At 44.3% G+C, this 13,847-nt stretch overlaps 1 protein-coding gene across 1 annotated transcript in view; it reads right to left on the bottom strand.

The window, feature by feature from the left end:
• TTC3 (tetratricopeptide repeat domain 3) overlaps positions 1–13,831 on the bottom strand; it is a 107,051-nt gene extending 93,220 nt beyond the window's left edge. Inside the window, exons 1-4 of the mRNA XM_036017424.1 lie at positions 13,640–13,831; positions 8,311–8,422; positions 707–863; positions 83–125 (exon numbers count right to left, since the gene is read on the bottom strand). Coding sequence (XP_035873317.1) covers positions 83–125; positions 707–853 — 190 coding nt within the window. The 5' untranslated portion in view covers positions 854–863; positions 8,311–8,422; positions 13,640–13,831. The remainder of the gene's footprint in view (positions 1–82; positions 126–706; positions 864–8,310; positions 8,423–13,639) is intronic.
• Positions 13,832–13,847: the final 16 nt, after the last annotated feature.

Raw genomic sequence — 13,847 nt, 5'->3', positions numbered from 1 at the left:
AAGTCTGTTACGTTGATGAGAACAGATGAACTTCCCTTGAGAGTCTTGCAACAAACTGGAGTTAAAATAGCAGCACACTCACCTAAGTTTCTCTCACTTTTGGCGTAATCTTTATATTGCCTACCCTAAAAACAAAGAAGAAAGACATCTTTTGAGTTGTATCTGATAAGATGCAAAAGTACAGTTCTTGATTTTTAATGTAAGAATTACTGGCACTAAACTGGAAATTTCAGTGCACATCCATTTACACACTTTAGAGACAGCACCTTCAACCGGTGGGTCTCCCGGCCTCCTCCCGGGTGCTGCCCGGAGCTGTCCTCGCCCCGGGCAGAGGCACCTCGGCCTCGGTCCTCCCCCAGGCGCCGCGCTTGCCGGCAGCTGCTTCCTTTCCCTTCTGAAACCACCTCTTCCAAAGCGTGTACACCTCCCTGTGAAACCCCGCATGGCACAGAACCCCTCAACTCGACAGCTCTGAATCAAAATCCTTAAGAGGTAAATCTCAAATTCTCATCACAAGGGAAAAAACAATTGTAACTCTGTGTGATGATGGATGTTCACTAGACAGCATGGTGATTTCACACACGTAGCTATGTTGTTGAGTCATGTCGTACACCTGAAGCCATATAATGTTGTATGTCAATTATATCTCAATCTTTAAAACACCTTAAGGCAGAATGTTAAAAACAGTGTTAACTAATCTCCTTACCACAGCACCACAGTAAAGCTGAGTCACGCGAACATAGTCATCGGACATGAACTCGGGAGCGAAGGCACCATCGTCTGCAGAAGGGCCGTCTTCTTGGCCCCAGGCGCCGTCTTCGTCAGCGAACTCCTCCAGGGCGAAACCGTCCATGGCGCACTGGCTTAAGGGGGCAACAGAAACCCGAATCAGGGGTTACATCGTCAGAGGGAGGAGAAGCCGTTTTTCTGGTTTCTACAGCATTGTAGAAAAACACTTGGAATTTACGCCCCAAGGTTCCAATAAGAACACCGAACTCTCTGGAAGATTCTTGGTTTTGCTCTGCAGTTCTTCAGCCCTGACTCTCTTCCAGGGTCAGTGTAACCTATTTTCTTCTTTTCCTCGAATTCAAAGAGTCACCATCTCTACTCTGAATTCGTCCGTTTACACGCCTCCTTCAGACGGAGGATAACTGAGGACATCTTATTCACCTCTGCATGTGCCCAGCACATGATAAACCCTCACATAAGTGTTTGCTGAATGAACACGGCATCTCCCCACGGCTGCCCCTCGTACGCCACCTGCTTTTACTGCGTCCTATGAATCACTTTACTTCATCACGTGCAGACGGCTACATTCTCAGCCTCCTGGCTGGAACGAAATCCTGACTCCGCTGAAAAAGAGTTTCCTATCAGCCGCTCATACTCTCCTCTCCATCCCTCGGTGTGTTCCCTCCGGGGGCAGGGGGCACAGCGGATGTGGTGTGGGGGGGGGGGGGGGCTGTCCGTCTGTCCATCCCCTACAACCGCATCCAGGCCTGCCCTCCCCTTCCTGACAGTTGCTGCTCCAACCCTCTCCCGACTGCAACAGCCAGCACGGCTAGATGGCAAAGGTGAGCAGAAATCCTCACGTTATCAACAGCCACGTTTTAAAAATAATTATTTCAATGGGGGAAAAGGGGACTTAGGGCTGGAGTTTCATATTAAGGTGTATTTTTCCCCCTAATGAAAGTTCCATGAGATTTACAGCTAACAAAGAAAAGCTACACAACCGAAACATCCCTGGAAAATGCAGCATTTTATTACTCTTGCACAAGTAATGGATTTCTTTTCCTATTATCATCAGCATCATCATTAACACTATTTTTAATACCTTTTTGCTTCACCACTAGTGTCTCACTATTGTTAGGACAAACCAGTTTTCTGTTTTCCTAAGCAACACCACCATCAGTTCTTGAAACAGAAATCAGTTTCTTTAATTAATCCTTTATCACATCCAATTTGCTCTATGGAGCCCTTACAATAGTAAAGAATAACACTCTTCCTAGCAAACTATCTGTCCTATTTGTTACATGTTGTTCCAAGCATCTCACATGCATCACTTCGATCCTCACAGCAAGTTTTCTCAGGTTCAGTCACCATCATCTCCACTGTGCAGATAAGAAACACGCTTGGTAAAATTAGATAATTTGTGCAAGGTCAGCAAGCTAGGAAGGATCCACACTCAGGTCCCCCGATTCCAAAGCCTCTCCTTGCAAACACTGTGTTTCACTACGCCTGCTATTCCTTCCCAGTGCCACCTCATCACCTCTCGGTTGTTGGCATGTTTAAGAACACTGACGATGAAAATTAGAATAAAATGTTAAAAAAAAAGAACACTGACAACTAGTTCAGAGAGCTCCCCTCGCCTCCAAAATCCACCACCATCCCAGACAAGTGGAAGCCCAAGGAGGCCGCCACCCCTTCAGGACCCTAGCTTTGCAGTTTGACTACCTCCTCCACTAAAATGAACTTCACCGCCCGCCTCTCCTCGGCTCTTCCTTCCCAAGGCTGTGCCTCTGGTCACGGCCCGCAAATCCAACTGACGAGCTCCTCTGACCACGACCAAGAGTCACTAGAGCTCCAGCCTGCCGCCTTCGACCACAGGCACTCTTCGTGACCTCCGACCTCCGCAAGAACTCTTCTTCCCCTTTCTCCCCCTCGGATGCCCCCTTCTCATTTGCTGGCTCCTACAACCTGGTGTCCACTTCCAAGAAAGTGATTAGTGACCTTCTACAACCGACTGCTTGCATATAATGTCTGCAACCTGACCTACTCTAGATGCACAGTATTTCCCGAGTCTAGAATGTAACCGCAAAGGCGAACAAAGACTAGAAAAAATAAAAAGCCTTTTTCGCATCTAAAGTATGGCACATAACATGGGACATACACTATGCTGGGAAACACATACACTTTTAAACTCGTGTCTTCCGAACGTTTTCTGTGTGTAAATGCAGAGAGAGGCAAGAGCTGTCTGTCACAGCCCACACACCACACCACGGCATGGACTACGATACAGTTCACGGGCTCACATCGGCAAGACCGCAGCCCGCACCAACTACACTGTAATGACACATCGGTGTAATTTTTATTTTCTATGTTGCTTTCACCAGCGGTGTGCCGTGGTGGCTGGGAGCACGGACTCTGGAACCTGACTGCGCAGGCGTGAACCCCGGCTCTCCCGTTCCCTGCGCGTGTGATCTTGGGCAGGTTACGTAACCTCTCCGCGCTTCGGTTTCCTCGGGTGTCAAGTGAAGACAGCAGCGTACCTGCCTGGTGAGTCAGTCAACACATTGAAAGTGCTCAGAAGAGTGCATGGCATACAGGAACTTCTATAAACATTGACTAGATTTTTGAAATCCATTGTTTGGATGCTTCCAGATAAATGGTCAACCTCAGCTGCTAAGTCCAAAGGGCACCTTTCAGCTCACAACTTCCTTGACACTGCTGACCACTCCGTCCTTGCCAGAACTCTTCCTCTGGACTCCACAGACCATCTTCTGGTTCTCCGCCTGTCCTCCTGGCTGCGCTTCCTCCGTCTCCATGGGCTCTTCTCGTCCAGTCTCCGCCACCCAAGTGTCAGCTCCCTGCTTTCACGCTTACTCTCTCCGTGGGTGATCTCACCCGCCACCCCCATGGCTGAAAACTGCACTTCCTGAACTTCCATCATTTCACGGCTGCACCATGGTTTTTGCCATTTCACGCATCACATGGATTTTTATTTACCTGATATTTATTTGATATTTCTCTTTTATTGGTCTCACTTGACCTAAGCGATTAATATCCATGATGCCATAGGTTGGATGTACAACTTATGTCTTTCATACACATTAAATTCCTAACTATTCAAAACACTGTGTTTATCCATAAGCCACTTTAGATTACGTCATACTACATGACAGCACCCGATGGCTGAAATGCCCAAATGCTCAAGACTTTCAAATCTCTCCAGGCTGGGTCGCATCTCATGATTTCCAGACCTTGTCAACGGCTGCTCGGTTTAACCAGCATGTCTCACTAGCCTCTCAGACTCGGCAGGTACAAAAACAAACTTAACAACTCAGGAACCTGGGGCTAACAGTTCTACCCAAATGGCCACGAAGTCCTGTCATTTCTACTCCTCTAAGAGATCTGAAATTAGCACACACACACGTCTTCACGCCCAGGGCCACCGCCTCAGCTGTGGCACCATCCTCCTTCTCTGAACTAAACTAACAAGCGAGTCTCTTAACTGGTGACTTGCTTCAACCTTGGCATCCTCTAAAACTGATACAACATTTCACTGCTTAAAATCATTCAACAGCTTCTCTTTGTCTTCAGAATAAAGTCTAAGCTCCCTACTACGGCACAGGTCTTCTGAGATCCTGGTCCTGCTCCTGCTTCCAGCCACTCCGAGACAGTCACCTTACAAACCAACCTCACTCAACTGCCCGCATTCCCGAACGAACCTCATTCCGCAGCCACCTAACGTCTGCTGCCCTCAGTGTCCTTAGTGTCGGATCCCAGGAAGCACTCCCTGATCTCCTTGCTGACCAGGTTTACTTCTGCAGAAACCTCTTCTCTGTAAGCCCACAGCACCCTGCCCGTATCTCCTGACAGCGGTTTTCACACTGCTCCCTCATCTGGGTCCAGAGGGTACACTGTGCCCCCTACCTACCTTGGTTCCCCAGCTCAGCGATTCCCAAATTCTGTACTCACATTTCCCCAAGAAAACTCTGCCAAATCCACTTGCCACCTGTACTGCTAGTTTATACTTTTCCTTAGATAACTCAACTTTTAACTTAGATGTAAACTCGTTTTAAGAGAAAGTTTGATAGCACCAAGAAATCTTACGTTTGGTAGGACAGAAGTTTTTTTTCTGATGCAAACTAAAATATACTAATAAAATTAAACATTAAAGTAAATGACTTCTAATCCTATCAGTTATGATGAACTAATGGGGAGACTCTACCAGTGCAAATAAAAGGTGGGTCCTAGATTTAAAATTTTTAAAATTTTGCAGAGTTCAAAGAAATACGGAACAGTCAGAGCCACCCTCTCCCCACAAAAGCAGCAGACCTCTCGCTAGAACGAAACCTGGAAGTCAAGAGCTACACGTAGTAACGCCAAGAGCCGTAGTTGGGTGAGGACACTGAGCCCTGGACCAGAAACAAAGTGAGGGAGCTGAAAGTGGTCCCACGAGAACTCCTCTCCTCCAGCCAGAGCTGATGCAAGTCCCTGGCTTCAGCCAGAGCTGACACAAACCCCATCAGAAGAAATGCACCCCCCGCAGACTCTCAGGGCTCCCAGAGAAAGACCAGATAGGACTTCATAACAAAGATCACCAAGCACAGGAACTGCTAATCCACCATGCGGGAGGCACAACACAAGAAAAACAAGCAATAAATTTAGACTCCTAAGCACATTAGACATTGGAATTACCAGATGCAGTCTACAGAATACTAATGCATTCAAAAGACTGAACAAGCAACATTAGACTATAAAAAATAGGCATATATACCTTCAAAAGAACTAAGTGAAACTTTTTGAAATTTAAAATATAGTTGCTAAAAGTAAAAGAAAAAATAGATAGGTTAAGGAGAAAATCAGTCACAGATGAAGACATATTTAAGAGCTAGAAGATGTGCATAACATAACTAACTACCCAGCATTGTAAATTCTGGTAAAAAGACAAGGAAATAAATATATGAAAGATAAAAAGTGATCTCCCAACAGTCTAATACATATACGTTGCTGTATATCCGGTTAAATTTCCAGAAGGAGAGGACAGGTAAAATCAAGAGAGACAATATTTAAAGAGCACAGGGCTCAGTATCTTCTACATACCAACAAAGATAAAATCAGAACCGGGAAAGTGGGTATTCAAAAGAAGATGAAGAGAAACTTATCACCACCTAGTCCTATAGGTGAAAGGTCATAACATCAAAGACAGAAGCGAAAAGAAAAGAAAAGAAAAGGAATGTTATCTTCAAGGAAGTGTAAGTAAAACTGGCAGCAGACTTCATGCATAAAATATCTTCGCTATGCAGGCAGAGAACACACTATCAACCTAGAACTGTATACCCCTCAAAATTACGTCTCAGGAACAAGAATAAAAGTACTTTTAGATAAAAACTGAGCTGACCACCAAGAGACCTGAATTAACTTCTTAAAAATACCAAACAGCCCTGGCCAGGTGGCTCAGTGGGTTGGAGCATTGTCCCTGAACATGAAAAGGCTGTGGGTTCCATACCCAGTCAGGGTGCCTTTGCCTACAGGAAGCATCGATGTTTCTCCTATCTCTCTCTCTGTCACGCTCATGCTCCCCCTGCCTCTCTCTTTAAAATCAATAGAACATATCCTCAAATGAAGATTGAAAACAAATAAAAGACATAAATTGTCTGAGTCAATTAAAAGAAAAATCCAGTGATATGTTCTTTATAGGAGACATCTAAAACATAATGTTATTTTTTTAAGTGACAGCAAAATGAAGGAAAAGGCTATTCCTTGCAAATTATCACCAAAAGAAAGGTAGGTTAGGCAAAACAGACCTTACGGACAAAAATCAAAATTAGGCATGGAAAGGATCACACCATAATAGAGGAAGTTCAATCCCCTAGGAGAATAACAGGCTTGTGTGTATCTAATCAAATAGCCTCAAAACATGTAAAAAGAAAAACATGTTAGAACTACAGGAAGTCTGTTAGAAGGTAATAATAGGATACTGCAACATGTCTCTCTCAGTTAATCACAGGCCAAACAAACAAAAGGTAATAAAGACAGCCTGAATGACACAACTTAAAGCTTGACCTCCTGTTGAAAGTTAATGAAAATGCTAAATTAAACCATGAGATAAAGCAAAAATAAACTTTGAAGACGTTCATAGCTTTACATGCTTATACTGGGAAAAGGAATGGCTAAAAATTAATAAGCATGTAATTTAAGTTAGAAAAATAGTATAAGAATAAACCCCAAAAGAGGATGAAAATTAAAAATATATCAATTAACTAAAAAAACAAAAATATAATACAAAAGCCAAAAATTAATCCTTTGCCAAAATTAATAAAACAGAGAAACTTTTGGTAAGACTCATAAAGAAAAGAGAGAAGTCGCACAAAAATAATAGTCAAAATGAGAGAAGGGAGCATAATGACAGATAAAACAGACTCAAAGGGAATTAAGATAACATGAACTTGACGCCAATAAACTTGAAATTTTTGTTAAAAAACAAATTTCTAAAACTTACCAAATTGATTAAAAGAAACAGAAAATCCTAAATCCTATTACTATTCAACTGCTAATTTCTAGTAAATTATTAACAATTTCCAATCCTTCCACAAAGAAAACATCAGCACTTACAGATAAGTTCCACCAAACTTTCAAGAAAACAAACCACTCTAATTCAAACTGGCCCAGGAAACAGAAAAAGAGGACCTACTCTCTAACTGGTGTAAGACCCGTGCACCCTTAATACCAAAACCAGACAAGACAGTCAATAAAGAAAACTGACAGGTGATTTCATTTGTAAACAGATACAAAAAACCTAAGTTATATATTAGCAACCTCAACCCAGCAGTTCGCAAAAGGACAATTCAGCAAGATCAATTTGTGTTTATCTCAGGAAAGAGTGTGAGAGTTAAGAATTTTAAAATGTGTTCATTGATTTCCATCACACTTAACAGATTAAAGGAGAAAAAACTCAAGATATTCTTAACAGATGCAAGAAACCATATGATAAAACCACAAAGATCTCCCTAACTCAATAGAGTATGTACAAAAACTTAAAACAAATATTCGTTTTAATGGAGAAGCATTCCCTTTAAAATTAGGCACAAGACATGTATGTCCACTCTAATCACCTCTAATGAACAACCATAATCACTTCCACTGAACATAGCTCTGAAAGTGTGCCAGAATATTGAGACAAGGAAGAAATTAAAGGGAAAATTTAAAGAACCAAAGGTGTCACTATTTGCAAATAATATAATTATATACATAGAAACCCAAGGGAATTAAAGAAAATATACTAGAAATAATACAAGTGTCACTATTTGCAAATAATATAATTATATACATAGAAACCCAAGGGAATTAAAGAAAATATACTAGAATAACCAATGAATGGTTAAAGATCGATACTTAAAAATCCATTAAATTTCTAGTTACTAACGATAGAAAACAGTATCTTAAAAAAAAGCACCATTTATAATAGCAACAAAACTACTAGAAACATTATTATGCACATTTGAAGTGTTAGATGTATATGGAGAAAATTACAACACTCTATTAAATAAAAACATTAAAAAACCTAAATAAATACAAATAAATACATACCACGTTCTCAAACAGGATGGTTCAAAATCTTAAAGATTTCAATTCTCCCCAAATTGATTCAATGAATTCCAATTCATTCCCAGAGTTTTTCATGTCACGTGACAAGCGGATTCTTAAAACAAGAACAAAGATCCAAGAACAACTGAGACTCAAATCCGCCGCTCCACCCCCCACCCCCAGACACCAAGACGTCCGGTAAAGCTGTAGCAACGATAAGTATGGCAGTGGTATCAACAGGGACAGACAAGTGGACAAATGGCACGGAAAGGTGAGCCAGAAACAAACCCATGCGTGGAGAGAGTGAACATGTCAAAGAGGTGGCTCAGCAGATCACTGGTGACCAGAGGGGCATTTCGGCAGATGACAGGGGGACAACTGACAGCCACTTGCGGGGGGTGGGGGGGGGCGGGACACGAAAGCGCACCACTGCCTCACGACCATACACAAAAATCAGTACCAGAGGGATTACGAACTTAAACGTGAAAGGCATCATCTTAAAACTTCTAAAAAGAAAGCAATCCCAGGGTTAGAGAAAGTTTCCAATTAGATTACATTCAAGTTAAAAACTTCTGCCCTGGCTGGCGTAGCTCAGTGGATTGAGCGCGGGCTGCGAACCAAAGTGTCTCAGGTTCGATTCCCAGTCAGCGCACATGCCTGGGTTGCAGGCCATGGCCCCCAGCAACCATACATTGATGTTTCTCTCTCTCTCTCTCTCTCTCTCCCCCCCTTCCCTCTCTAAAAATAAATAAATAAATCTTAAGAAAAAAAAAACCCGAACTTCTGTTCGCCTGAATAGTCACAGTGACATAATGGGCCACAGAAGTACTTGCAGTGCATATAATCAACAAAGGGTCGGTGTTACACTTTTAGCCTTGAGAGTCAACCCAATGGTAAAATGGGTAAAAGATATGCCAAGTGTTTCACAAAGGGAAAACAAGGTTCGTAAACATATGAGAAGACACTCAAACTCATTGACCATCGAAATGCAAATTAAAACCACAGGGATCCATCACTTCATACTGTCTGATTGGCAAACAGTAAGAAGTTTGGTGATGATAAGTGTTGGAGAAGAGGTAGATCAACCAGAACTCATAAACACTGCTAGTTGAAGTTTATAATTTGACAAAACTGCTGGCCAAAGTATATAAGCTGGTATAACCACTTCAGAAAACAATTTGGTATCATTTTGTAAAGTTGAACATTCATAGCCCATAACGCTGCAATTCCACTTCTAGCAAAGAGATCACCACAGTGCTATTACAAACCACAAAAATGCTTTCAAAAATTACATACTCATCGCACTTCAAGATGATATTAAAAAATCTTCGCCTACATTTTAATAATTGCGCAGGATGAATTTCCAGAGTATCACAGTGACATTTTAAAGTAAAAGAGACATACCATGGGTTTAAATTGCTGTAATTATTATAACAGTGATAAAAATAGCTATACATGCTGTCAGTCAAACAGGAAATGTTAAGTTTTTTTTGGAATGCAGTTCTTGAGATGGAAAATTCCTAGGCTGATAAAGGCTTTCCCTAACCCTAAACACTGTTTTTTTTTTTTTAACTTATCCCTTTGTTTTCTGTGGAGTCTTCCCATGTGGGGCAATGCCCTCAGAAGAGTCCCGTGGGTGAGCAGTGTGCCTCATCTAAGGTGGAGTGCTAACTGGAACCCGAGGGAGGGAGGCCTCAGGCAATACCAATTCCAGGAGAGTGCACGTGAACCTTATCTATAAATTGATTCATTAATGTCACGTGTGCCTAAGTACTCCCTAGAAAAATTGTCCCCCTTGCCCTGGGGTTCATACACCCAGTGTGAAAATTAGAGAAATTCTTGCAAATGTGTACCAGAAGATGTGTGCAAGAATCTTCATAAACAGCAAAACCTTTAAAAAAGTGCCCATCGACAGAAGAATGCATGCACTGTGTTATATTCTCCTGTGGAATATCACACAGCAAAGAAAATTAACGGCAAATCTATTCTTAGTATGAATGACCCTTAGGTATATAACATGGAGAGAAATACACAATCCCAGAAAATTGTATGCAGTATTCCTTTAAAAAAAAAAAAACTCAAAGACAGCAGAAACCATACACTGTAAAGGGATGTGTGTACCTATCTGATAAAACTATTTTTAAAAAGCAGTGAATGACACACAATTCAGGAAAGCTGTCACTCTGAGGGTTAGCACATTCAATACTGGTCATTTTGTTTCTTGGAATGAGTGGTGGATTGACAGGTGTTCCTTTTATTGTTTTGCTTCACAACTGAAATAGGTTACAAATATTTTGAATGTATCATGAATTACATTACATAAAGAGAAAAATATTTTTAAAAACAATTCATCATGTGAAAAAATTAAATCATACCACCTGCCACTAGAGAGGTATTTATAATGTGGAAGTTACTACCTTTCCTCTACATCAACCATAGGAACTGACACACAGTAGGTACAAAATGTATGGGACTGAGCTCGTGAGGCCCAGATGAGGTACTCAGCCAGTCAGGTGTGAGAGGAGAGAAACCCCCAGACTGACACCAGGCTAAGGCAGAAGCCAAATTTGGCCACAAGCTAAAGTTATAAGGAAGCTGGTCAGTAAAGAGAAGGCAAAATGTTCAAGTCTGATGACATAAACTGTCAGCAAGGAGGTGAGAAGCTGTGTCCTTACTCAATACCAGTGAGTCAAACATCCGTGCAACCATTCTGAGAGCTTCTGTGACATTCGGCTGAGTTGAAGATGCACACATCATACCAGCCAGAACATCTACCACTGGGTGTATTTCCTAGAGAAGCTTCCAGATTTGTGTACAGACAATACAAAGATGTTTACTGCAGGTTTGTTTTTAGAGTCAAAACCCAGAAACAACCTGAATCCATCAATAGATAAATGGGTAAGTAAATAATGGTATATTCATACAATACTATTCTATACCAGCAATTAAAATGAATGAATCACTTGGCTGGCGTAGCTCAGTGGATTGAGCTCTGGCTGCAAACCAAAGTGTCGCAGGTTCAATTCCCAGCCAGGGTACATGCCTAGGTTGCACGCCATAACCCCCAACAACTGCACATTGATGTTTCTCTCTCTCTCTCTCTCTCTCTCTCTCTCTCTCTCTCTCTCTCTCTCTCTCTCTCTCTCTCTCTCTCTCTCTCTCCCTCCCTTCCCTCTCTAAAAATAAATAAATAAAATCTTTTAAAAAAAGAATGAATCAAAGACAACACAATTTTCCAATTTATTTGTTTATAAATCTCAAAGTGTAAGGATGATTGAAAAAAAAGCAAGTTGCAAAAAGACATATTTTCTTCATATCATTAAAGTTTAAAAACACAACACTGTATTACTGTTTATGGATGCAAAGGAATGATATACACCAGCTTAGACGAGGTGGCTATCTCTAGGGAAGGAGGGGCAGGGTCTGAGAGCATCGCCAACGCCTACAATTTTATTTCTTAAAAAAGCCCTGGCTGGCATAGCTCAGTGCATTGAGCACAGGCTGCGAACCAAAGTGTCGCAGGTTCGATTCCCAGTCAGCACACATGCTTGGGTTGCAGGCCACAGACCCCAGCAACCACACATGGATGTTTCTCTCTCTTTTTCTCTTTCTTCCTCCCTTCCCTCTCTAAAAATAAATAAATAAAATCTTTTTTTTTAAAAAAAGGATCTGAAGTAAATGTGGCGGAATTACCACATCTGTAAATCTGAGTCACGGGTTGGTCAGATCCCCCTCTGTACATTTAATAAGCCAGAAATGTAAAAGGAAAATTAGGCAAGAATAAGAAAGTTGAGCAAACGAACAGAGGGAGGTAACGCACCAAAACGCAGCCCTCGAGCGCAGAGCGCTGCTCAGGAGGAGCAGCTGGGCGCCTATGGGTTTGAAGTTTCCTTCCCCGCGTATCCCCAAAATAAACCCCATTTCCCTTAAGATAAAATGCAAGATTCTTTAAGTAATAAATGTCCTAGCTAGAGCCGTAACTATGAGGAGACTGCTCCCAGGGGAGCAGTGAAATCTGTGAAACGTGCGCTTTGCTTCCCTAGCCAGGATGTCGGGCAGAATCAAAAGGGAGAATTTTTTTTTTTTAAGATTTTTTATTTATTTATTCTTAGGGAGGGAAGGGGGGAGAGGGAGAGAGAGAGGGAGAGGGAGAGAGAGAGAGAGAGAAACATCAATGTGCGGTTGCTGGGGATTATGGCCTGCAACCCAGGCATGTACCCTGGCTGGGAATCGAACCTGGGATACTTTGGTTCCCAGCCCGCGCTCAATCCACTGAGCTACGCCAGCCAGGGCTAAAAGGGAGAATTTTTGTGAACGCCACAAAACACTGTATGAATCGCTAAGTATTACCGAGAACGCCAGGGTCGGCTAGAATGTATTGATTGTGCACATTTCGGAAGAAGTCTGCCACTGAGGGGCTTTGGCACGCACTGGTACCAGCCCAGATTCACCTACGCCTCGGCTCGTGTGTTGGTCCCTGGCCCCCCTTAGGAACAGGCTGGCTGGACAGGCCACATCGGACGTCATCAACCCTACGCAGCAGCTGCCTAGCCCCGCTGCTGTCCCCCCACCCCTCCCCCGCCATTAGCTTCGGGAGTGGGGGGCTGGAGGGCGGAGGACGCTCCGCAGGGGCGTCAGGGAGCTGGGAACCCTGGGCTGACTTCCGCTCGCGTTTCCCCTGCTTGGGGATGGGCGGCGCCGGCCAGGGCTCCGCTGCTTCTCCCAAAACCAGGTGGCGCAGACGCAGGAAACACAAAACACAGTGGACAGGTCGTGCACAAACTTTCACGAACACCCACAAACACACGGATCACGCACTCAACAGGACCCAGGCGCGGCACGCGCCAGGGGCCACGCGAGAACGCACGCCCGGGCGGGCGATGCTGCAGGCGGCAGGAGGTGCGAACACGCGCGAGGGGGACTCGCACGCGCGAGGAGGACTCGCACGCCCCAGTGAGGGGCGGTGACAGAGAAAGAAAACCACCCACACCGGCCGGGGGCGCCCACGCCGTCCCTGGGGAGAGTCCGCACCGACACAAATGGGCGGGGAGGGGACACCCGGGCGCGTGCCAGCGCGCTGGAGCCTGAGGACCCCTCGCCGAGCAGCGGTGTCACCCTCAAGACTAGGGTGCGCGGGCGGCCAGGGGATGCGCACACAAGGAGACTACTCTCACTCTGACACAGACACCAGCCTGGGCCGAGGCTTGCAGAAGGAGGACACCAGCCGGAAGGGACACACCCACTCGGGAGGACAAAAGCGGCCACACACCCCCATCCCACGCGGGCACACGGCGGGCACCCATGCGGGCGACGCGCACACAACCACACTCACCACACGCCCACGGAGGGGGTGTGGAGGGCCCCTCTCCCCGATCATCTTGGATGCAGTGCGACAAGGTGACACATCCAGGAGCCCTGCCGCGCACCAGGTGCGCACTCACCCGGGCCCGCAGCCCGCGAGCCTCGGACGCGGGCGGCCGCAGCCGCCGCCAGAGGCCCTCCACGTCAGCCCGCGCTGGCGGGAGCGAGCGGCGGCGCGG

The sequence above is a fragment of the Phyllostomus discolor genome, chromosome 2, assembly GCF_004126475.2.
Source record: "Phyllostomus discolor isolate MPI-MPIP mPhyDis1 chromosome 2, mPhyDis1.pri.v3, whole genome shotgun sequence".
Taxonomy (NCBI): Eukaryota; Metazoa; Chordata; class Mammalia; order Chiroptera; family Phyllostomidae; genus Phyllostomus; species Phyllostomus discolor.
Note: the sequence above shows the minus strand (reverse complement) of the source record. Positions and strands in the feature narration are given on the sequence as shown.